This window comes from Eulemur rufifrons, chromosome 11 (assembly GCF_041146395.1).
Source record: "Eulemur rufifrons isolate Redbay chromosome 11, OSU_ERuf_1, whole genome shotgun sequence".
Lineage (NCBI taxonomy): Eukaryota > Metazoa > Chordata > Mammalia > Primates > Lemuridae > Eulemur > Eulemur rufifrons.
In genome coordinates this window covers 10,201,626-10,225,758 of record NC_090993.1, presented here as the reverse complement: position 1 = coordinate 10,225,758, position 24,133 = coordinate 10,201,626, and the positions used below count along the sequence as shown (strand labels likewise).

General features: G+C 37.1%; 2 protein-coding genes across 2 annotated transcripts in view; one reads left to right on the top strand and one right to left on the bottom strand.

Annotated features, from left to right (window-relative positions):
* The window catches only part of ERO1B (endoplasmic reticulum oxidoreductase 1 beta), a 60,766-nt gene extending 48,941 nt beyond the window's left edge, over positions 1–11,825 (top strand). The window contains exons 13-16 of the mRNA XM_069484567.1: positions 1,492–1,561; positions 4,896–4,982; positions 5,927–6,060; positions 8,853–11,825. Of these exons, the coding sequence (XP_069340668.1) occupies positions 1,492–1,561; positions 4,896–4,982; positions 5,927–6,060; positions 8,853–8,913 (352 nt within the window). The 3' untranslated portion in view covers positions 8,914–11,825. The remainder of the gene's footprint in view (positions 1–1,491; positions 1,562–4,895; positions 4,983–5,926; positions 6,061–8,852) is intronic.
* Positions 11,826–16,847: 5,022 nt separating this feature from the next.
* Positions 16,848–24,133, bottom strand: part of GPR137B (G protein-coupled receptor 137B) — a 42,026-nt gene continuing 34,740 nt past the window's right edge. The window contains exons 6-7 of the mRNA XM_069484707.1: positions 20,731–20,855; positions 16,848–18,048 (exon numbers count right to left, since the gene is read on the bottom strand). Of these exons, the coding sequence (XP_069340808.1) occupies positions 17,937–18,048; positions 20,731–20,855 (237 nt within the window). The 3' untranslated portion in view covers positions 16,848–17,936. The remainder of the gene's footprint in view (positions 18,049–20,730; positions 20,856–24,133) is intronic.

Below are 24,133 nucleotides of genomic sequence, written 5' to 3'. Positions count from 1 at the left end.
GGGAGAATTAAAACTAAGAAGTAAAGTGATTACTAGAAATCAAGTACTTAAAAATATTTCTTGGCCAGGTGCAGTGGCTCACACCTGTAATCCTACAGTCTGGGAGGCCAAGGCGGGAGGATCGCTCGAGGTCAGGAGTTCGAGACCAGCCTGAGCAAGAGCGAGACCCTGTCTCTACTAAAAAAAAAAAAAAAAATAGAAATTATCTGGACAACTAAAATATATAGAAAAAAATGAGCTGGGCATGGTGGCACATGCCTGTAGTCCCAGCTACTCGGGAGGCTGAGGCAGAAGGATTGCTTGAGCCCAGGAGTTTGAGGTTGCTGTGAGCTAGGCTGACGCCACGGCACTCTAGTCCGGGCAACAGAGCAAAAAAAATGTCAACTAAAAAGCATCTATAGAGTTTTGTTGCAGAAACTTTCACACTTGAGAATAGACTATATTTTAAAATATCACTAAATTTTATGTAGTATGAAAATTCAATATTACCTGATGTTCTTTCTATCAATTATATATTATTCCAGTTATAAGATTTAAATTTAGATGATATTATATTAACATTGAGATGAATATGTAAGGGAACATTAGCCTTACCTTCTAGAATGTAACCTAAAAAAAATAAATTACAAAAAAAAAAATAATGCTTGGTCTATAAAACTTGGTTTACTGGTTGTTAAAATGAGCATGGAGGAATAGTTAGATTATGAAGTGTTTAAAGTAAATTATGTATTTTTTTTTTTTTTTTTTTTTTTGAGACAGAGTCTCACTCTGTTGCCCAGGCTAGAGTGAGTGCCGTGGCATCAGCCTAGCTCACAGCAACCTCAAACTCCTGAGCTCAAGCGATCCTCCTGTCTCAGCCTCCCGAGTAGCTGGGACTACAGGCATGCACCACCATGCCCGGCTAATTTTTTTTCTATATATATTTTTAGCTGTCCATATAATTTCTTTCTATTTTTAGTAGAGATGGGGTCTCGCTCTTGCTCAGGCTGGTCTCGAACTCCTGAGCTCAAACGATCCGCCCACCTCGGCCTCCCAGAGTGCTAGGATTACAGGCGTGAGCCACCGCGCCCGGCCGTAAATTATGTATTAAATTTTAAATTATGTATTAAATTTTAAAAGAATGTTAAAAGAGTTGCCTATTTTTCACATAAGTTGTTTTCAGTTAAATGTTTAGATTTTATCATGTAATTTCTATTTCTTTTTTTGTCTCTGCTCTAGCATTTTTTAAATTTTTTATTTTTTATTCATGTAATTTCTTTAAAAAGTTGCAATTTCTTTAAAACATTACAATTTCATAAATTACAAAACCATCTGTATCTTGCTTTAGTCTTTTATTAAATAGTTTATATGGGAACTGTTTGTCACCTTCCTACTAAACCTTACATATGAGTAAATAATGAATTTTAAATATTTATAGGGATAGAAAATTCTATCAGATTTCTAATACAATTGGATTTTTCATCTGTAACATGTAACTGTTGTTTTTATCAGGTCCTTTCCTATGCACTTTGATGAGAAATCCATGTTTGCGGGTGACAAAAAAGGGGCCAAATCATTAAAGGTAAAAAGTTCTTTATTAGGGGACAGGGTTGGGAGCAGTTTACTGGTTGTGTTTTCATCCCATTCATCTAAATTCTTTCCTTTCCTTGTTCTCCAACTTGTTGAAGTTGGTCTGATTGGATTTTACTATAAATGCTACAAAAAGGCCTCTCCATTATTTCCTTCTTAATTTCTTTCTCTTTTCTGGTTTAACCAACTACTTAGTGAATCCTCAGTTATCATTATGTACAATAAACATTACATCTTTATAAATGTCTTTCTAAACGATTTTTTGAGAGAAAATTTTCTTAGTTTACAATCAATGTATATTGTTGTTTTGATGCAGCTATAAAAATAGCTTTTAGCTACTTTGAGGACAATAAACAGTATATTTATCTAAAGTTTATTTTATGAAATGTTACAGTTTTTTAAACTATTATGTACAAAAACATAGCCTAAAAGGTGTAAAACTTACCTGTTAACCTGTAATATCAGACAGAGAATATATTTTAGGATCATCATCAAACTTACTAGGCATTCTTTGTTTTGATTTGTGTAAAGTACATTAAGAAACAAATTATACCCTTAATATGTTGATAAAAGTATTTGAAATTGGCAAATATTCTCCTAGTACAGCTTCACAAGCTTCTATATGCAGTTCTGGAATCCAGAAAGCTCCAAAAAGGCTAACATTTTCTCATGTTTGGTGCAAGGTAATTTGTTAGCAAAACCCGACCTGACCTGATGTAAGAATACGATAGGTATTCATAGTGGTTTTTTGGGTTTTTTTTTGTTTTTTTTTAAGAATTCTGCTTTGTGTGAATATTCTTACATTTTGCTGCAGAATCATTAATGTGTTTGACTGCAGGGTGTTGCCTCACACACTGGTGGGGAATTTCGTAATATATAGTGTATGTACTGTATTTCTTTTTTTTTTTTTGAGACAGAGTCTCACTCTGTTGCCCAGGCTAGAGTGAGTGCCGTGGCGTTAGCCTAGCTCACAGCAACCTCAAACTCCTGAGCTCAAGGGATCAGCCTCCCGAGTAGCTGGGACTACAGGCATGCACCACCATGCCCGGCTAATTTTTTCTATATATATATATATTTTTTTTTTTTTTTTAGCTGTCCATATAATTTCTTTCTATTTTTAGTAGAGATGGGGTCTCGCTCTTGCTCAGGCTGGTCTCGAACTCCTGAGCTCAAACGATCCGCCCACCTTGGCCTCCCAGAGTGCTAGGATTACAGGCGTGAGCCACTGCGCCCGGCCTGTATTTCTAAAATTTAAACAATTCTGAATTCTAAAACACATTTGACCCCAATGTATTTTAGATATAGATGTACTACAAGAACCAGTAAATTAATAGTGAGTGATTCTCCATTGGTGAGAATTTTTTGGTATTTCTGTAATGAATAATTTAGCTCTGACTATACTTTAGTGTTGGAGGGTTGTTTGGCTTTACAGTTGTTCTAGAGGTATATTGCTATTATGGTATTTAATATGTTATTTTATTTTTATAATGCTTCTGAGTATTCACATAAATATTCTACTTTTTATCTTCAGGATGCTATTGTGTAACAGACAGGGCAACTGTAATTATGTATATTTTTGTAGATGAGGAAAGTGAGACTAAGCAAGGTCTAAGGTCTCACAACAAGCTTTCAAGTGCACAATGCTGGAATTTTGTTAGGTACTCCTTTATATACCCTTGAAAAATAGCTAAGTCCATTTTCCATCTGCTCCAAAGAACATGCATTACATGAGAATGGCCAGCAAAGGAGTTTTTGTGTTTGCTTATATTATCTTTCTTTTGCCAAGGTATTGATTCCTTTCAACCCTTTGGGCAGCTGGGCAGGGCTTTGTGGTGGCCATAGTTTTCAGGCTACTTGCCTCCAGCTTCATGCAGTAAAATGTTTCCCTCAGTGTAATAAAGTAGTTTCTGCTTTCCACGGTTGCCATATGAAAACAGATGAGGAAACTTTGTCTTAACCAATGTTCCTCAGATAAGGTGAGACTAATCCTAGAGGCATATCACACACACATGCTTACAGGCAGAAGAGTTTCTCCTATGTAGGAAACTACTTCCACAAAATACAGGGATCCGGTAAAGTATCTGTGGAATCTGCATTAGCAAACGGGAGACAGTGGGACCATACACTTCGCCGAGGCCTGTCATTACGGATGTTAACTGAGCAACCGTGACAAACATAGTACTAAGGAGTGATAATAAAAATTGATCATTATTCTAGGACTAGCTTTCTGATACAGGATCACACAAAGCAAAGCATCAAAAATAAATGAAACACGGCTGGGCGCGGTGGCTCACGCCTGTAATCCTAGCACTCTGGGAGGCCGAGATGGGCAGATTGTTTGAGCTCAGGAGTTCGAGACCAGCCTGAGCAAGAGTGAGACCCCCGTCTCTTTTTTTTTTTTTTTTTTTTTTTTTTGAGACAGAGTCTCACTCTCTTGCCCGGGCTAGAGTGAGTGCCGTGGCGTCAGCCTAGCTCACAGCAACCTCAAACTCCTGGGCTCAAGCAATCCTCCTGTCTCAGCCTCCCGAGTAGCTGGGACTACAGGCATGCACCACCATGCCCGGCTAATTTTTTCTATATATATTTTTAGCTGTCCATATAATTCTTTCTATTTTTTAGTAGAGATGGGGTCTCGCTCTTGCTCAGGCTGGTCTCGAACTCCTGAGCTCAAACGATCCGCCCACCTCGGCCTCCCAGAGAGCTAGGATTACAGGCGTGAGCCACCGCGCCCGGCCGAGACCCCCGTCTCTACTAAAAGTAGAAAGAAATTAGCTGGACAACTAAAAATATATGGAAAAAATAACCCAGGCATGGTGGCGCATCCCTGTAGTCCCAGTGACTCGGGAGGCTGAGGCAGAAGGATTGCTTGAGCTCAGGAGTTTGAGGTTGCTGTGAGCTAGGCTGACTCCACAGCACTCTAGCCTGGGGAACAAAGTGAGACTCTGTCTTAAAAAATAAAAATAAATGAAACATAGAATAGCTATATTTATTATTGGTTGTGGGTAGATATCAAATGGAAGCAGCAGTTAAGGTCCTTAAAAGTAAAGACCATGTATTACTTGCTTTTGTGTCTCCCATAGTGCACATTTTGTTGTTTTGCATAAAGTAACCCCTCAGTAAAAAGTTTCTTGAAGTAACATATAGAATGAATTTTATTAACATCGTTTGTTTTATGTGCTATGTTATGCTATACAAATTCAAATATTTTTCTTCAGTGTTGAAAAACACAACTCATTAATAAACTTCAAAAACTTTTCTTATAGTTCAGCCAAATGCAATTTAATTTTAAAAGTCTGATTACACTGAAATTATTTTCTGCATGCTAGGAGGAATTCCGATTACATTTCAAGAATATCTCCCGTATAATGGACTGTGTTGGATGTGACAAATGCAGATTATGGGGAAAATTACAGGTCTGTGTGTTGTTGTCTTCTTTTTTGAAACTAATATTAATCTTAATTTTTTCCACTGAGGAGTTCAAAATTTTTATTAAAATATCCTCATTGTTCACTGAACTAGAATTAAGAAATAGGCAGATCCATGGTGTTTTTTGTTTTATTGATGAAAATTAATATTATTAGACTATGTGTATGTGTATATGTTAAAGATGTTTTTGTATTAGTTTGTCTAATGATTTTAGTTTTATTTTATGTTTCTCTCGGCACAATCTCAAGATTCATTTCTGAAGTTGGTAGTTATGAACAGAGTCTATAAAAGGTAAAATAATTATATAAAAAGACTTAAATATCAAACTTGGTTATTGAATTTGTTTCAATGATCAAAATAAGACCACCTAGTCACAAAATAGGAAGGCTCTGTAAAGCAGGCCCATTACCCTATATATTCAGTGTAAAGCAGACTGGTATTTTCTGTTATTTTCTTACAAAGATGATTATAGAAAATCAAGAGACAGAATTATAATAATGGAGGCTACACTGAAATCAAATTTTTCTTTTTCTGTAGTGCTAATAATTGAGAAATTAAGTGTAGGCATCACTAATCTCTGTGTTTTGAATTGCTAAAGGTTATAGAAAATACTTTTAAGGTTACAAATTGAACATTGTAATCCTAATGTGATATTTTCAAGGTTAAAAAAGGGCATTTTAGTAATTTGGAGGATAGTATGGTATGTATCCAGGAGTGTTAGACTATGCAGGTTTCCTTAACAGCTTGGATAAATTTATCATAAACATAATCTGTGAGGAAGTAGAAACTGTAGTTTAACATTTTGGTGAAAAGCCCAGTTCATATGAATTTCCCAACTGTTTTTAACAGTAGCTGTTAAGTATTCCTTTAAACTTTTATAGTAGTTATTATCATATAAAGTTGACTTTAAGTTTTTTGGTATTTTCTTTAGACTCAGGGTTTAGGAACTGCTCTGAAGATATTATTCTCTGAAAAAGAAATCCAAAAGCTTCCAGAGAACAGTCCATCTAAAGGATTCCAACTCACGCGACAGGAAATAGTTGCTCTTTTAAATGCTTTTGGAAGGTAAGAACCATTTTTACAGTGAAAGACTTTTGATTCCTCTTCGGGTTTCAACAAACTGCAAAGATCAGCTTCTCTGCTAAAGTAGGGCTTGTTTTGTTTTGTTGACAAAAAGATAAAATTATTATTTTATATTATACCTGTACTCTTAGAGTGGCTTTAATGCTGACAAGTCAGTTTCCCTACAGGTCATAGGAAAAATTAATAGTTTCTATTAAAATTAATAGAAATTGCCAATATTTCTCAGTTTGCCACCTTAATTTTGTGGGCAAAGTATTAACATTCTCCTAATATTAGTCTCTTTAGCTGGCTCCACCATATTCAAACACAACAGCAGGAGTAAGGAGGAAAGCTTGTTTGAGGCAATAAAAGAAAAAGATTAAATCCTTTATCTCTATTTTTTAAGCTGAGGAGTCATTTTTCTTTCACTCATTTCTACCCCATTTTTTTCTGAATACAGACATACAGTTTGCTTGCTTGTTTATATCAACAGTGGTTTAAAAAATAATTTGAATTTGTCTTCATAGATACAGGTACTACCAAGTGGGGACTACAGAAGGAAAAGAATCATAGAAAATAACACTATGCTGCCTTGGAAAAAAGGGCAAAAAGTGAAATGCAGGAAGAATTTTTTTTTTTTTTTTTAAACAGGGACCCAAGTGATACAGAGATTATTCCTTAATATGCATCTTAAGTTAAAAAGAAACAGTTAAGGCCGGGCGCGGTGGCTCACGCCTGTAATCCTAGCACTCTGGGAGGCCGAGGTGGGCGGATCGTTTGAGCTCAGGAGTTCGAGACCAGCCTGAGCAAGAGCGAGACCCCATCTCTACCAAAAATAGAAAGAAATTATATGGACAGCTAAAAATATATATAGAAAAAAAAAAAAAATTAGCCGGGCATGGTGGTGCATGCCTGTAGTCCCAACTACTCGGGAGGCTGAGACAGGAGGATCCCTTGAGCTCAGGAGTTTGAGGTTGCTGTGAGCTAGGCTGACGCCACGGCACTCACTCTAGCCTGGGCAACAGAGTGAGACTCTGTCTCAAAAAAAAAAAAAAAAAAAAGAAACAGTTAAATTAGAAATAGATTACACATTTCCCATCTTTTTTTTTTTTTTTTTTTTTTTTGAGACAGAGTCTCACTCTGTTGCCCAGGCTAGAGTGAGTGCCGTGGCGTCAGCCTAGCTCACAGCAACCTCAAACTCCTGAGCTCAAGGGATCCTCCTGTCTCAGCCTCCCGAGTAGTTGGGACTACAGGCATGCACCACCATGCCCGGCTAATTTTTTCTATATATATTTTTAGCTGTCCATATAATTTCTTTCTATTTTTAGTAGAGATGGGGTTTCGCTCTTGCTCAGGCTGGTCTCGAACTCCTGAGCTCAAACGATCCGCCCACCTCGGCCTCCCAGAGAGCTAGGATTACAGGCGTGAGCCACCGCGCCCGGCCACACATTTCCCATCTTAAAAGCAAAGATTTCACCTGTTGCTCCCCTATACTTAAAGATGACTATGTAGGTTGAGATCCCAAACATAAGATAGTCATAGAATGTCCATTGTTAATTAGTATTGATATTTCATGAAAAATTCAGTCCACCCACTCATGAGGCCTATGGAAAGATAACACAGGAGAAACTGAATGAAATAAATTATTTAAAATGAAATGTGAAATGAAAAGGATTTTAAACAACTTAGACATTTTAAGTCCAAATAAAATTAAATTGAGAAAGATGAAAAACATTGAATTTCATCAGAATTTCCCTGATTCTCAAAAAGAATATTTATAAATATAACCCTTCCTGCTCTAAAGTTCTGGAATCTTGGTTGCCTTTTAGTAGTGTGAGCTCAAGCATATCAGTGTTCTATATTAGCTTGTTTCCTTTCTCTATAAAATGAGGATGATAAAATTTTTCTCACTGGTTAGAATCCACCTGCTAGCCAGATAACTCTGGGTAAGTTACTTGATTTGAGCCTCTGTTTTCCTAAAATGTAAAATTAGGGTTACTTATATCTACCTATAGTATTTCTAATGTTAAAATAAGATCATAAATATGATGGGCTCACAACATTGCCTGACATTAAGCTCTCAATAAATGATAACTTTTCATCCATCAAGTACTTAAGAGTAAAGAAAGGAGCTAAATACTGCATACTACATCACCCTAAGTTATAATAAACAAAGAAAAACATGAGATTTTTCTTATATCAACCCTGAATTGTACATAAGGATAATAGAGCTTATAAAATTACTTTTTTGTGATTCCCATTCCAGAGTTTTACTGTTGGGTCTGGGCTGAGAAACAGTTCATTCATTCAGTCAGTCGATCAGTAATAATTTATCGAACACCGTAAGCATTGATGGGTACAGGGCTCAGTGGGAGAGTCTTTACCCTCTGGGAGCTAACAACATAAAACAAACTAGTGTGTTTGGGGAGAACGATAAAGGAGTGGTCATTTGGAGAGGAATGTGCAAAATGAATTTATAAAACCAAATGTAAATGATTTTCGAGGTTCTTATTCATATCACTGTTCCCATGTTAAGCTCACATCAGTTGATAATACGAGGTAACTGCCTTCCTTTGCCCGTTCTAAACCAAGACCAAAGAATCACAGCTCCATGTTGTGTTAATTTTTAATAAGAAATTCCAGCATACTAATTTAAAAGTAGAAGCTTCTATGTTTTTTGTTTTAGATTTTGCTTTCAAATTATAGCCCATGTAACAGTATCAGTGATTTGAAATATGTATGTTTCATGTACGCGGTATCATGCTGTACTAATGTGCTTTTTTTCCTCCTCATAGGCTTTCTACAAGTATAAGAGAGTTACAGAATTTTAAAGTCTTATTACAACACAGTAGGTAATAAAGGCTTTTGTATGTCTAACTAGAGACATAAAATGACTATGTAAAGCCTTTTAATCTTGGACATTCAGCAGAAAGAGACTAATCTAAGATTTCAAGAATTCTGAACTCTTAAAGAAAAAATTCAAATGCTCACTTGAATATTTATGATTCTTCATAGATTATCAACTAGAAATATTTATAAATGAAGTATATACTTTTAAAATATGTAAGTTATACTAATTCTGTGTTTAATTTCATGTGTTTTCATCTGTTGAATATTCTATTTTATTTGCTTAGAGTTGGTTATGTGTTTATTATCCTTTATATTTCCAGTTGTCAAACTTTAAATGACTATGTCTCCATTCTAATAACAAAGTTTACAGTGTGTTATGGATAAGAACTAGGGAGCAAACATTGCTTAGGGCTGGTATCAGTGACAAAAATTTATCAATGATTTTTTGTAATGTGTTTTTAGCCTTGCCTAGCTCTGTGTGTCACTTTCTATAATATGGATCTGTCACCGTGATGAATGGCCCTTTCATAGAAATTCCTTAAGATTCTCCAGGACTTCAGTTTCATTGGTTTTTAAGATTTTTAGTTGCTGTTGCTGTGCCGTTTTGTTTTCTGTCTAAACAACCTACTCTGGTAAGGTGAATAGGTACTCCCCTCTATGCTACCCAGCCAGATTTCAAGTGTATGTAGTGGGCTGGCTCAAGAGTATTTTGCTTAGAACCTTCTTTTGATTTTGCTTTTCTTTGTTCCTAGAAGCTTTAGAGACAGAGAAATTTTAGAAATTTTCAGTTTCTTTTAGAAAAAAAAATTGAATAAATATTTAACAGATTACTTCTTGATAAAATTTGAATGGGACTATATGAATTTATAATGCCAATTAAAAGCATTATATATACAAAATTTGCTATTTTAAATTAAAGCATTTTTACAGGATTTAATTTTAGAATGCAATCTATGCAATCCTCTCTCTCTGTGATTTTCTTTGGTAGGATATGTAAGCAGTTAGATTAAGTCAAGCCTCTGTCAAGCCCCGCCCCCGCTTTTCTTTTCATTTTATTTCATTGTATATAAATGGTACTTTGTGTGATTTGTACCAACAGAAGGCTAATAAGTCCTAAACTGGCATTTTCTAAACCTGGGATTTAAAATCTTTAAACAGTATTTAAAATCTTGATTCTTTTAAAGGTGTCAGTAGATAGAATATGATTAATCTGGAAGGTTGCATCTGTGTAGAAGTAATGCGGGTACAAAATCTAGAGTTTCTCCGTAGACTCGGCAGTCTTTTCTGAAGTAAAGAGTAAGTGCTCTTAAACCCTGTCTTATCCTGCCAAAGTCTGAAATGTGTTCATTGATGATTTTAAATTGTATTTAGTTGGCTCACCCCTCTTTTAAAAATACTTAGCCATCCCTTGGAGGATGGTTGAGGGAGTAAGGTCTCACAAGTTACTTTCTCAGTAATTTCTAACCTTTATAAACCTGGAGTCTTGTTGATGGTGGTGGTGGCGGCGGTTTTTAAGTTGAATAAAAAAGACTGGCTTGACTGGGGCCTCTGCCACTTTTTCTTTTCAGAGTTGCAAGTATTGTATGGTAGGGGAGGGGAGGGACCTTAAGGAAAAATGTCTTAAAAGTGACTATTCTTGATAGTAATTCAATGAGAATTATTAATTTAGTGTTCATTCGGAGTTTAAGAAAATGTGAAAATTTTGCACTTTGTCTATTATTACTGTAAATTTAAAGATCTTTTTGATAATGTTACTCTGCTATTCCCTCAGTTAAAGATAAATGCTACTATTTAAACTATTTACTTAAGAAAACCCTGGGTCATTTCTATTTATTGCCTTTTCTATAAGTGTGATTTGTTTTAATCTTTGGAAAAATAGTATATTAGAGTGTGTTCTAGGAAATTAAAAGATCTGGCTGGGATAAAGAGTTCTTTTTAAGGATTTTAACAAATTTTTTCATGACCAAGAAAATAAACAAATGAGGTATTCTTAACCTGAAATTCATTTATGGATTAACTTTATCTTATCATAAATTAGATTGTAGGAGGCAGCCTACATTTTTGTGTATGTGTGTATTTAAATGACAGTATGAGCGTGGTGACACTTTTATGGTCCTTGTGATATGAACTATTTTTCCAATTCACATACCTTTTGTTGTAAAGTGATACTAGACTGATGTTTGCATTGTGAAAATGCTTAGCTGGTGAATATCTCTTGGCATTTTGTTTTTATCTCACCACTTAATTTAAAAATCCAGCACTTGATAATATAATTGACAGAAATGATTGTACCAGCTGATGAAGTAATGAAAATGAAGGAAAATCTTCCTTCCTTCAATGGCATGAGTTTATTTTCCTCTTAAGTGGCATCTGTGTAAATCAGACAAATTATATATTAAAATTGGTAAATTTTGAATATTTCTCCTGTTTTGATTCTTACACTTTGAGGAGGATCAGACAGAATAGTAATAGGTTTCACAGTTTTGAAATTTGATTAAGTCAATGTTTTGACATTTTAACATTGTGATTCAATGTTTGTAATCTCTGTATGTATATGAAACACTGTGCCATGTTTTTCAACTTTGCCTAGGTGCCATTGTATGTAAGAAAGGACAGCTATTTTGATCTTCATCAGCATTGCCTTCAGCTGGAAATCTGGGAACAGTTCACAGTAAACCTCTCAGCAGTTTACAAACTGAATGAAGTACCTGCAGAAACCATAGCTATTCACCAAAATATAGATTAGGTGCATGGTATCATGGAAATTATTTGGTAAAAAAAAAAAAAAAACACATCAATCTATGTGTACTCTATTTTATGTGACATCTACAGGTGCAGCTTTGATTTTGAACAGAATTCCAAATAATTTACTGTTGTACCCACCAGAACCTAGAAAATGTGAATTAAACTACATGTTTCTGCGATCTTTTGTCTTGTTTTCCCCCTCTATTTTAAGTGTTTCTTTTATGGCATGAGGATTTGGTTATAATTTGTAGAGAAGGGAAAAAACATAAGTAATCTGAGGTTATTACTTCTTATAATAATAATGGCACACAATGGCAGGCACTGTATTAGGGCTTTACATGCATCATTTAACCTTCACAACTGCACTAGGTGGGTAGGTATAATTACTTCTCCATTTTATAAATGAGAAAACTGAGGATAAGAGAGGCTAAGCAACTTGTCCATAGTTACAGATTCTAATCTAGGTTGTAGAGCTAGAATTTAAGTCATAATGTGGTCTATTTGTGTAATTTCAAAAGTTGGCCTATTACCACTCATCTCAAAAGTGGGGACTTTGCGCATCTTTTGATTTGTATTGAATCATAACTCTTTTAAAATATGCTTATTTTATTTAGGTTTTTGAATAGGTAATACATTCACATGGTTAAAAACCAAATAATATAAAAAGTTATTCAGTGAATGTCTTCCTTCTACCTTTGGCCCAACTTCCTGCACTTACACACACACCTCCCGCAGTAAATTTCCCCCACTTAGTATTTCTTGGCAGTCTTCACATATCACTGGATAGCTTTCTCGTTTTTTTAGTAGCTGCTTGGTATTTTGTAATATGGATGTGCCATTGTTGAATTAACCAGTCTCCTATTAATGGGCAGTTGGGTTGTTTCCAGACCTTGTATATGTCATTTCACTTTTTTGTGTGTGTGACCTCTTCTTTATGGAACATTTCACATTTATGTAAGTATATCTAAATTTCCAAAAATGGAATTGTGGGTTCAAAGACTGTGTGCATTTGGAATTTTGAAAGATACTGGCATATTGTCCTCCATAGGGGGTAGTTACCAATTCATCTGAAATTTATGACAGTACCTGCTCACCCACAACCTCACTAACATACAGTACTAAAATGTTGGATTTTGGCCATTCTGATATATGAAATATACACCAATGTGAAAATTCTTATAAGTAAGGTTGACCACATTTTAATATGTTTAAGAGCCATCTGTATTTCCTTTTGTGTTTATAGCTTAAATTGTTGGTAGTTTTCTCATCAATTTCTAGGGGTATTTTATTTGTTAGGGATATTAACCTTTTGAATGTAACGAGCTGCAAATATTTTTTTTCCAATTTATCTGTCTTTGGCTTTGCTAATGATGGTTTTGCCATGTGCATTTTAAAAAATTTTTATGTAGTCTGATTTATCAATTTTTTAGTGGTTTCTGGATTTTGAGTCATAGTTAAGAATGCTTTCCTCACTCCAGAGCAACTGAATAATTTATCTATATTTTCTTACAGAATATTTATGGTTTTATTATTTTACATCTAAATATTGAACCCTTGGAGTATCCTGGTATAAGATGTAAGTTATGGATCCAACCTAACTTTTTTCCCCCAGATGATTAACCCAGTTGTTCTAATACCATTTACTTAACAGTTCATTTTTTCCTCACTAGTTTGAGAGGCTACATTTATCATTTCTAAAATCTCATACGTATTTAAGCTCTATATTTGGGTTCTGTTCCCATTTCATTGGTCTATTTAGTCACGTGCCAGTACCACACTGTTTTTATTAGGCTTTATTTTCAATATCTGGTACACTGGTCCTCTCTCATTCCCACCTTTTATTCTTGTTACAGATTTCCTAGCTGTTCTTATTTTCCCGTATGAGCTTTAAAAATGCCTAACATATGGAACATGCTAAAACTCTCTCCAACTCAGGTTCTCTCAAGAGTTGTACTTTTAACCACTTAACTGTGTCACTCTTCTTTTGCTAGTTTACCTGATGAAGATATACTTTTTACTACTATTTAATTACGTCAGTATTCTGTTTGCCAGTGCCCAAACAGGTAAAGGCAAATAGAGGCAGCACACAGTGCCTGTGTGGACAGAATTTCATCTCAGTGTTTCTGTTTTAAGGCTTAGTCTCCAGAAGTGATTTCAGGACTGTTTTCATATAAAACCCTATTTCCTTTTTTATTCCATTATGAATTGTTTGTCCAAAAGTTGGATATCTGTCAAAGATTCGTGTAAGAGGGAAGGGCCGTTACATGTAAAATCAACATGCAGTGAATAAAAGTGCAAGTGCAAGAAGTTACCTTTAAAAAAAAAAGACAGTATCTACCAAAAGAACAGGACTTGACTATTCATTCATTGTTGTAGGAGCTGGGAATATAGCAGTGAACAGAACGAACATTCCTGCCACCATGTAACTTACACATAACTAGATTAGCTTATAATGAGACTGTACCCAAAGAAATGTCAGCCTAAAGGGAATGGCCAAGATAGACACCGGTGGAGAAGGTGCCTTCAACATGAATGACTCTTCCTGACAGTGCCATCCGATTATCATTAATAGTATCAATTGATCATTTAAAGTCATTCCCCTACCAACTTGTTGGTCAGAGCAGAGTCACGTTGACCAAGCAACATCCTGGTATCATTTAACTTGCCCTGTGGCTTTCCTTCACAGAATCGACCTCCCCGTGGGTAAGTGTTCTCCCTTTGATGGGTTTTAAATCTGCAAATCTGAAGTTTCACCAAGGGGATAGCACAGTAAAGATACTCAGTTACACAAATTTAATGGTCCTGGTAAAGCATTATTTGTTTATCCTAAATGCACCCTAAGAAGGTATATGGTATAAGGTAGGTATAGGATAAAAGGTAACTGAAGCATAAAAGTACTTCAATTAATGCTTTCAAGGAACACCATGACTCGGGACTGCAGAGAGGCCAGAGGGACTGTCATAGGTTAGTGAGATTCTTGGAAAAAAGTCATAGCAACAGGAATCAGTAGAAAAAGGGAGGCATTCTGGGGAACTTAGAGGTTAAAGAGACACAAGTCACAGATCTAGCTCAAGAGTTAAGTATTTAAACTTTTACAGCCCTTGATGAGAAGAATTCTATTTTAGCCTGATCTTTTCCAACAGCTCCTCCATCTGGAAGTCTTAAGTAGCATTATGCACAGTTAGAAAGGTTTTTTAATAAAATTCTCACATACGATAAAAAATGAGAATACTAGGTGTGTCTCTGACCAGATCCATACCAGTCTATTTTTTATGCAGCAATCTAAAATGAAAGAAGGGTACTTTTTAAATAAAGTTTTAGTTAGAAATCTTGATAAAGTTTCAAATACTTAGACACAATTCTAATGTAAGTTCACGTGTACTGTTAAAAAATAAAAGCAATATTCTAGGAATATCCACTATATAAATATAAGTGAGAACCTTTTTCTGACAGTGCTTTTCAAGCTCTAGGGTTGTATTTTTTTCCCCTTAAGGGGGTAGAGGGGTTAAGTGCTCAACTAAGTGTCAGCCCCACACTAAAGCCAACAAAGAGCAATTGTCTTGGGTTTTAGTGAAAGTAAATCGGGGGCGTATTCCTGTCTAAGCAGCTAAACGTAATCAGCACAGCTATTAAGAATATTCCTGATACATTCAAGAGAGAATTGGTGTAACTAAATGTGATTAAAGTATATACTGTAATAGTCAAGACTTCTGATAGCCCACAACTCTTGTGTGTAACACACTCCAGATGTTTTAATCATCAGGTCAATTAAACAGGTTAATTGTAAAATGGAAAAAGAGCCAATGAAAGATATCTATACAAATCAGTTGGAATTCTTAGTTAGCTGCAGAGGTGGACACAGAAGTTATTTTCAGAAGTTACAAACATTCACATGCAGCCTTTTAATGTTGCATCAGACTTAGATAAATGATACAAATTCTCAGTGATGGTGCCTTTTCCCTTTATACTCTTTAATTTATCAAAGTTTTAATGTCATTGTGTTGCTTAAAAACAAGAGGACATTTGGGTATTTTAGAACCAGTAATCAACCTTCCTTTTCCTCTCTTTGCATTTAATATTCCACATAAGAAATTTTTTTCAGTGTACCTAGCAGAACAAGTAAATTAGGAAGGTAAAGGAAATTTTAATTTTCCTTTCGTTACCATTCCTGCAAAATATTTCACAGGGTAGACATAATCATTTACTATGAGAGAAAGATAGTTTGATACAATCGGTCTTAGTTTTTAATATCCTGTGTTTACAACACTCCTAAAGGTTTTAGCATTACTTTTTTTTAAAAGGGGGAAGAAAAAATAGGTACTTAGAACATTTTTATCCTTTCCAACAAAAAAAAGTTTAAATATTAGTAACTTTATCAGAAAGTAGACTGACTTTTATCAGTTAATGTTGAGTGTTTCAATTTTTCTACCAGTAATAGAATTATGTTTATATATGATTATAATCAATGATTTTAGTGATTCTTTTCATTGTATTTTTTAAAATATATCTGCCCTTAACTGATCTAATATTGAAGGGTTTTAAGCATATGCTGAGTCTGCCTTTAAATTCTTCCAAGAATTAGTAATAAAGACAGTGTGACCCAATAGGGTTTCTTAAAGTTATTTAGAATGACAACTTACTTTAAGGCGATCTGAATAACAGTGCAGGATTTGCTTCAGTGTAGAATTTTCCTTGACAAGCAACTATTTTATATGGTATGTAACCCAGCTTTACCCATGTACTGAAAGGCAAGAATGTTGTCATGTGGGATTATGCAGGCTAAACGTATTCTGTAAAAATGAAAAAACCCAATCATGACCCATTTGAAACCTGAGATCCTAATTTTAAATACCCCCAAAATAGAAGTAGACTTAATCTCTGTGAAATCAATGCCCAGAGATCAATTATTCCTGAAGACCAAAACGGTAAGTAAGAGTCATCTGATATGAGTTGCGTCATGTAGGCAGGACTTAGTAATGTAAGTTCCTCTGCATTTGCCCTTCCCTGTCTCAGGGTGGGATTTCCTAGGCGGAGCAGAAAGATGCTTTCTCTCTGGTAACAGTACTTCCTCTAGAACCTTATCTCTGTTTTGTAGAAAATTGGAGCATTTAACCACCCGACAGGCAGAGTTTTATGGCTCCAGAATGTATATAGTGGAGGTCTGAGAATGGCACTTCTGGTCAGGGAGGTAGTGTTTCATCACATGAAACTCAGGACTTGTAAGCAATTGTGTGGAACGTGCCCTTTACATGGCTAAGAGACAGGTGTGTCATATTACAATGCTGCTGCCATTTTAAATGTGCAGTTTCCAAAAGGCTGTTGATAGAGCTATTTAAAAATAAAGGACACTATTTTAAATATGGTTGGAGATTACAGACAAAATTATTACGATTCCACATAGTCTTAGCTCAAGGACTTGGGATATTTATTATTAATGCCCGTTTTGGAACCTCTTATTTTCTCCTTGACCATAGTGAATGTTCATCGAGTTGGGAAAGGAATAGTCTCGCTGTACTCCTGAGGTAATGGATATTAGATTTCACTGGGCTGAAGAAACTGTGCAAAATCTCTGATACAGCAGAGGAGGTTTAATAGTGTAAGTCACCGACAGTGTTAACATCATTGTATTGTATACACTGGTGCCCTACTGAAAGGAAGGACCCGACTTTGGGCACAATTTAAGAGATTCTTTGAGGCACCAACCCTACGGACCGTGAAAAACTCTACAGAGCCAGTTACCTCACAGTCTGTTGATACTCCTTTTCATTTTAACTTTCAACACTGGAGTTGCAATAACTTTCTAGATGTTAGGAGTCTACCACTGTGGCGCTCAGGATCTGAGTGACCTGAAGAGGTAAGGATTTGAGGAATACTTTAGTCCAAAAGCCTTAAAAAACTATTAGACCATATATTCTATACTTGTAAAGTGAATTATGCATAAATTCTGTGCAAACTGCAACACATATTGCAATAACATTCTCAAGAAAAAACCCTAGTATACTTTAGCATTATTATTTAAGTTATATAAAATATATCTTTATAAAAGTACAGATTTTCTTTAAACAGTTTAAATTATACCCACTGAAATAGCCAGGCTCACTTTTTAGTACTAAAATAAGAGTTTATCAAATCTAAAGTATTGCTTAGTCCTATGGAGCCATTAGAAACCTGTAACAAATAACAATCAAGTCCTAAGGAAAAGTGTCCTAAAAATTCAGCTGTCAATAGTTTGTCTCTCTGAAGCTTTTCAACTGAGGAATCGTCCATAAAACTGTTAACTGATGCTACCCATGGCTTGGTTTGTCAGGATCCAACGTTGAGTCCCGTTGCAAAGTTCCTGCTTGTGCCAGGAAGCTGTTAGTTTGTTGTCCCCAATCATAGTAGTCTGGAGCAAAACTTAAAAAGAAAAAAAAAATTTCAGTAACTTGAAACATTATACTATGTGTGACATGTCTAGTTTAGGTAGAGTTGGGATTTTGTGTAAACTATAAAGTAGCTTCTTGAAGCCTATTTTCCCACAAAACAGTGAGTGCTATGCCCACTGATAGAAACCCACCCACTAAACTCTACTGAAACTCTTTAAAGCCCAAACTAGTATTACTAAAACCTTAAACCAGTCACTAAGAGATTTTTTGTTTGTTTTTTACAACAAATTGTAGCTGAATCCTAACATTGGAGGATAGTTCACAGCCTATATGTCTTTGGACAAGTAACTTCTGTGCCTCCATTTCCTCATCTGTAGAATGGGAGTAATAGTAACCACGTTGGTGGGCTATTGTAGGGGCCAAGTCAGTTAATACCTATAAAAGGCTTAGAACAATATCTATTAATAACATAGTCAGTACTCAATACATGTTAAGTTGTTATTTTTCCTGCATAGTAGAAAGGGGATTCTTTTCTTTCCCCATAGAGCTGAGGGAGTCCTGACTACCTCTAAGTCATTTCTGGCAGGTGCAGGTTGGGGTTACTCTGGCAGAGTGTGGGTTTAAAGGGGCAAAAATAATTAACAGGAAATGCAATGGGGTAACTGGATAAGAGAAGAGTTCCAGGGAAGAGGTGAAGCTCAGAATCTGAGTGGCCTGAAGGACAACTTTGGACCTCAAGAAGTCCTCCTTGTAGCTTGGCTCACTTCCAGATTATGTTCTTTACCTCTGCGGGCCCTAGGGATTGGTCTGCTTGCTGCTTTTTTCTCAGCCACCATCTTTTATTCTCTCCAACCAGGATCTCCCTCCTCCCTGATCCACTGAGAAAACAAGGTATTCTCAGAGCTTTTCTTCACTTCTCCTGTCCCTAAAGCAAGGGCTCTTTTCAGAGCCCTTTTTGGGTTTTCTAAGGACTTTTACAGTTAGTAATAAGGAATAAAAAAGCAAGTATCATTTCACCCCAGGGGGGAAAAAATGTTAAAATGTTAATGATGAGTCTTTAATTCACCAAGGATTGCATAAGCTAAGTTTTCACTTGTAAGAAGCTCCCCTTTCCCAGGAGAGGGGTCTTGGGATGACCGGTAGAGAGGAGAGGGGTTGGGCCAGCACCAGGTCGGCCCTTTTGGCTCCTGTGACCTTGCTGGCCTCACAGTCCCAGATTCACAGACTGAAGTGGGGGCCATGATGGTCGTCGGGCAGTGGGGTGTGGCTGAAGCACAGCAGGCTAAGCAAAGGGGAGGGGAATCGCCACTGTCACTACCCTCCTGTGTGCAGACTGTGCCACCAGGGGCAAGGTAAGCAGACCTGCGAGTCCTGGGGTGGGCAGCTGCTGTGGTTGCAGCTCGTCTCACGTGCTCACTCGGTGCCTCCCTCTTTGTTTGCCTTCCCAACTTCGCTGAAAATTAGGTGACAGCAGCTCATTTATTGTCTTCCCCCTGTACGTATGCTGGTTTGAATTCGTACTCATGAATTGCCCTCTCCAAAATATTCTAAGCCAAATCTGCAAGTGGATATTCAAGAAAGGAGACTCTTCCTATTAAAACTCATAAGACAGTATAAACATAAGCATAGCTAAGACCAGGAGACAGGGTACTGAGATATATACAAACTCTTCACCTAGAGCACGGAAATGAACAAGATGGCCTGAGTTGGAATCCCAGCCTAACGACTTACTAGCTGTGTGACCTCGGACAAATCCCCCAACATTCAGATGCCAGTTTCATCTGTAGTATGAAGCTAATAACAGTACTGACCTCCCAGAACTGTTATGAAGACTAAAGGCGTTGCTACTTGTGAATCTCTTAGAACAGTCTCTGATACATAGTAGAGACTACGTGTTTACTACGTCTCTACTAAAAATAGAAAGAAAATTAGCCAAACAACTAAAAATGGAAAAAATTAGCTGGGCATGGTGGCGCATGCCTGTAGTCCCAACTCCTTGGGAGGCTGAGGCAAGAGGATCGCTTAAGCCCAGGAGTTTGAGGTTGCTGCGAGCTAGGCTAACACCATGGCACTCTAGTCCAGGTAACAGAGCGAGACTGTCTCCAAAAAAAAAAAAATATGCATTTGTCTACGACCAAAATAAATACCCTTCACTTAAATGAAATTTTCAATTAAGAATTTACATCATTCAAATTTGAAAATTTGGCCCTTATAAGGTATAATTTATTCTAATAAATGAGTATTACTCAATTTACTTTCTGGCTTTGGAACATGTGATTAAAGAAATTTGCCTGGATATCCCAAATCATGTTCTACTGAGTGATTCCATTCAAGGGCTGTATTTCCCTCTCGGAGCTTCAGAGTGCACGTTAGCATATCACAGGCTCTGAGAAATCCTGCAATTTTTTAAAAAGTTGATTTTAAACCATCCTTTCCATTTGCACAGCATAGCTATTAACGGAATTGTGTTCCATGAAATATTGTTTAGGAAACACTATTGTATATGATAATGCCAGGAGGCTTTTAGAGTTTTGATCTCGGTCCTTTCTCAGTCCTGAATGTTTCACATACGTAAAATGATCTGCTACCCCGTCCTACACTACTTCCAACTGCACGGTTTCTACGTAGGCATTTTCTTTCAGTTTGAATCCATTTCATTGGTGCAAGCCCTTCCCTCCTAATGAGGTCTCTCTGACATGAACCAGGATCTTACCTTCCCTGAAGTCCCTGAGGGGCAATGTTCCAAGCAAGGTCATCATCACTGTCATATCTTCGAGGGTTGTCAAAGAAATAAGATCTGGGACTGAATCCATGGCTGGGAACCATTCCAGGGTTGGTCTGGAAAGACAAGTAATCATTCAGCACAATTCCAGACACTGTGCCTTGCACTAGACGTAGATAAATAAGATCTCTTTCTTGCCAGATGTGGTGGCTCATGCCTGTAATCCCAGCGACTCAGAAGGCAGAGGCGGGAGGATTGCTTGTTTGAGACCACCCTAGGTAACAGAGATCCCATCTCTTCAAAAAATATTAATAAGAAACAATGAGCCAGATACGGTGGCACACACCTCTAGTCCCAGGTATTTGGGAGGCTGGGGCAGGAGGATCACTTGACCCCAGGAATTCACTGCTGCAGTGAGCTGTGATCACACCACTGCCTGGTAAACAGAGCAAAGTGTCGTCTCTTTAAAAAACAAACCAAAAAAACTTTCTTGCTGGAGACTGGAAATGTTCTAATCATCTCAACAGGGGCTGCACCTGCGCAGCCGGAATGTTCATTGCAGTTGCTTTTATGTTTAAGAGGGATTAACCTTTCCTTTTATCAGTATGGACAAAATCTTCTATCAGAGTCTCACATGCAACAGTGAATCCTCATTGTTTTAATCCCTTATTGAAAAACTAGACAATGCCCAAATTAGCCAGACTAAAGTAGACAGAACAAGTTGGATATAAATCTGTATAATCATGTGAGCTATTCCTAACAAAATAAGAAATATTAATGACGAGATCATTTTGGGAGGGTTTCTCATCCCATTTCCATATCCTGCCTCTGTAAATGATTTCATCTTGTTTCTGTCCCAAAGCTGAGTTCACCTCAAAAAATTTCCAATGACTGGCCTCAAGTAGATCCTAGAGATTACTGCCAATTTTTAAGATCATACTTGCCCTGGGGCAACTGTTGTGGTTTGAAAAGCCTTCTCCACCAGCAACTCCTAAAAAAATAAGTCCTCTTTGTCAGGAAAGATCTCAGATAAAGAGATGATCAGGACTAGATTATATGGCAGACCAAATCTGGCATACGGTTTGAAATCCTTATACATACCATTAGTAGACTACTTAAAGGTTAATCAATAGAGTATGAAATGAAGTGGTCACATGATAGATCTATATTTCTGAATTCCTGCTTTTCTAAGACTAGCCCTAAGGAGCACAGTGGAGCTTATACAAGTTGCGATGTCTTAAAATTTACTATTTTCAACAGTTCGAGAATGTCTATGAGCCACATGCAAAAGAATGAAGTTGGACCTTTATCTTACACCATATACAAAAAATAACTCAAAATGGATCAAAGACCTAAATGTAAGAGCAAAAACTGTAATATTCTTAGAAGAAAATATAGGGGCAAGTTTCCAGGGGTAAATACAGATGCTCCTTGACTTACAATGGGGTTAACATCCCGATAAATTCACTGTAAGTTGAAAATGCATACTTTAGACCTGTAGTTCCCACTCACCCCACCCCCGGCCCGGCAGTGGGCCAGTACTGGTCCTGTGGCCTGTTAGGGACCTGGTCCAAGAGCTCTGCCCCCTGGTCTGTGGAAAAACTGTCTCCCATCAAAGTTAGGAATGGGGGGGGGGTGCACAGAGCAGGAGGTGAGTGGGGGGCAGGGGCGTGTATTTACAACATCACCACCTGAGCTCCGCCTCCCCTCCCCCATCCATGGAAAAACTGTCTTCCATGAAACCGGTCCCTGGTGCCAAAAAGGTTGGGGACTGTATCAGTCACTCACCCCTGTGATTACATGGCTGACTGGGAGCGGTGGCTCACGGCCCAGGCATCTCCAAAGACTATCACACCCCCTATCACTAGCTTGGGGAAAGATAAAAATTCAAAATTTGATGTACAGATTCTACTGGATTGCTTTCACACCATTGTAAAGTTGAAAAATCCTAAGTCAAACCATTGTAAGTTGGGGACCATCTGTGTAGGATTTGGCAATGGATTCTTAGATGTGATACCAAAAGCATGAGCAACAAAAGATAGAATGAACTTCATCAAAATTAAAACCTTTTGTGCCTCAAAGGATACCATCAAGAAAGTGGAAAGACAGCCTACAGAATGAGAAAAAAAGAGTTGCAATTATATACCTGACAAAGGACTTACAGTATATCTAAAATATTAATATATAAAGAATTCCTACAACTCAGTAATAAAAAGATAAATAACCCAAATTAAAAATGGGCAAAGGACATGAACAGACATTTCTCCAAATATGTACAGATGGCCAATAAGCACACAAAAAGATGCCCCGCATCCTTGGTCATCAGAGGAATGCCAATCAGAAGCCAAAGTGTGATATCACTTAATACCCACTAGGATATCTAGGGTCAAAAAGGGAGATAAGTGCTGGGGAGAACGTGGAAGAATCAACCTTCAAGCACAGCTGGCAGGAATGCAAAGTGGTGCAGCCTCTGGAACACAGTCTGGCAGTTTTTTAAAAAATTAAACACAGAATTACCGTCTGACCCAGCAAGTCCACTCCTAGGTGTGTACCCAGGAGAAATGAAAGCGTATGTTCACACAGCAACTTACACACGAATGTTCACAGCAGCCTTACTCATAATAACTAAAAGGTGGGAATAACCCGAAGGGCCACTTGCTGTGGGTCATCGAGAAACTTGAGATGATCAAAAGGACACATTTAAGAGAAACCTAAAATTTTTAAAAACAAAACCCAGTGATGTCCATCAATGGATGAATGAATAAGCAAAATGTGGATATTATTTGGCCATAAAAAGGTATGAAGTACTAGCACATGTTACAACATGGATGAACCCTGAAAACATGCCAAGTGAAAAGCCAGTCACAAAACCACATACTATCGGATTCTATTCTAGAACAGGGAAATCTAGGCCTAGGGGGTGAGGCTGGGGCAGAGAGGGAATGGGGAATGAGAGCTAAGGGGATGGGGTTTCTTTCTGAGATGATGAACACGTTCTACAAGCGGCTGTGGTCACGGCTGCACATACCTGAACATACCAAAAACCACTGAATTTCACGTATCAACGGGGTGAATTATACAGTGTATGAATTATATCTCAGTGAAGTTGCTGAAGAAAAAGAATACGCTATCAACAGAGATCCTCAAACTTTACAGCACACACAGCTTACTGAGCGTGCTTATTAAAAACGTGGGCTCCCAGAACCTGCACCAGAGATTCTGATCTGGGCCTTGATCGTGATCTAAGAATCTGTCCTTGCACCCAGCGCCCGTGGAACGCCGCTACAGATGGTGAGGAGCCGCGTTCTGAGTAGACGGTTACGCAGGCTCTGAAGTTTGGCTCTAACGAGGCCACGTTCAGAGACTTACTGTACCAAATGAATTCTGGATGCAA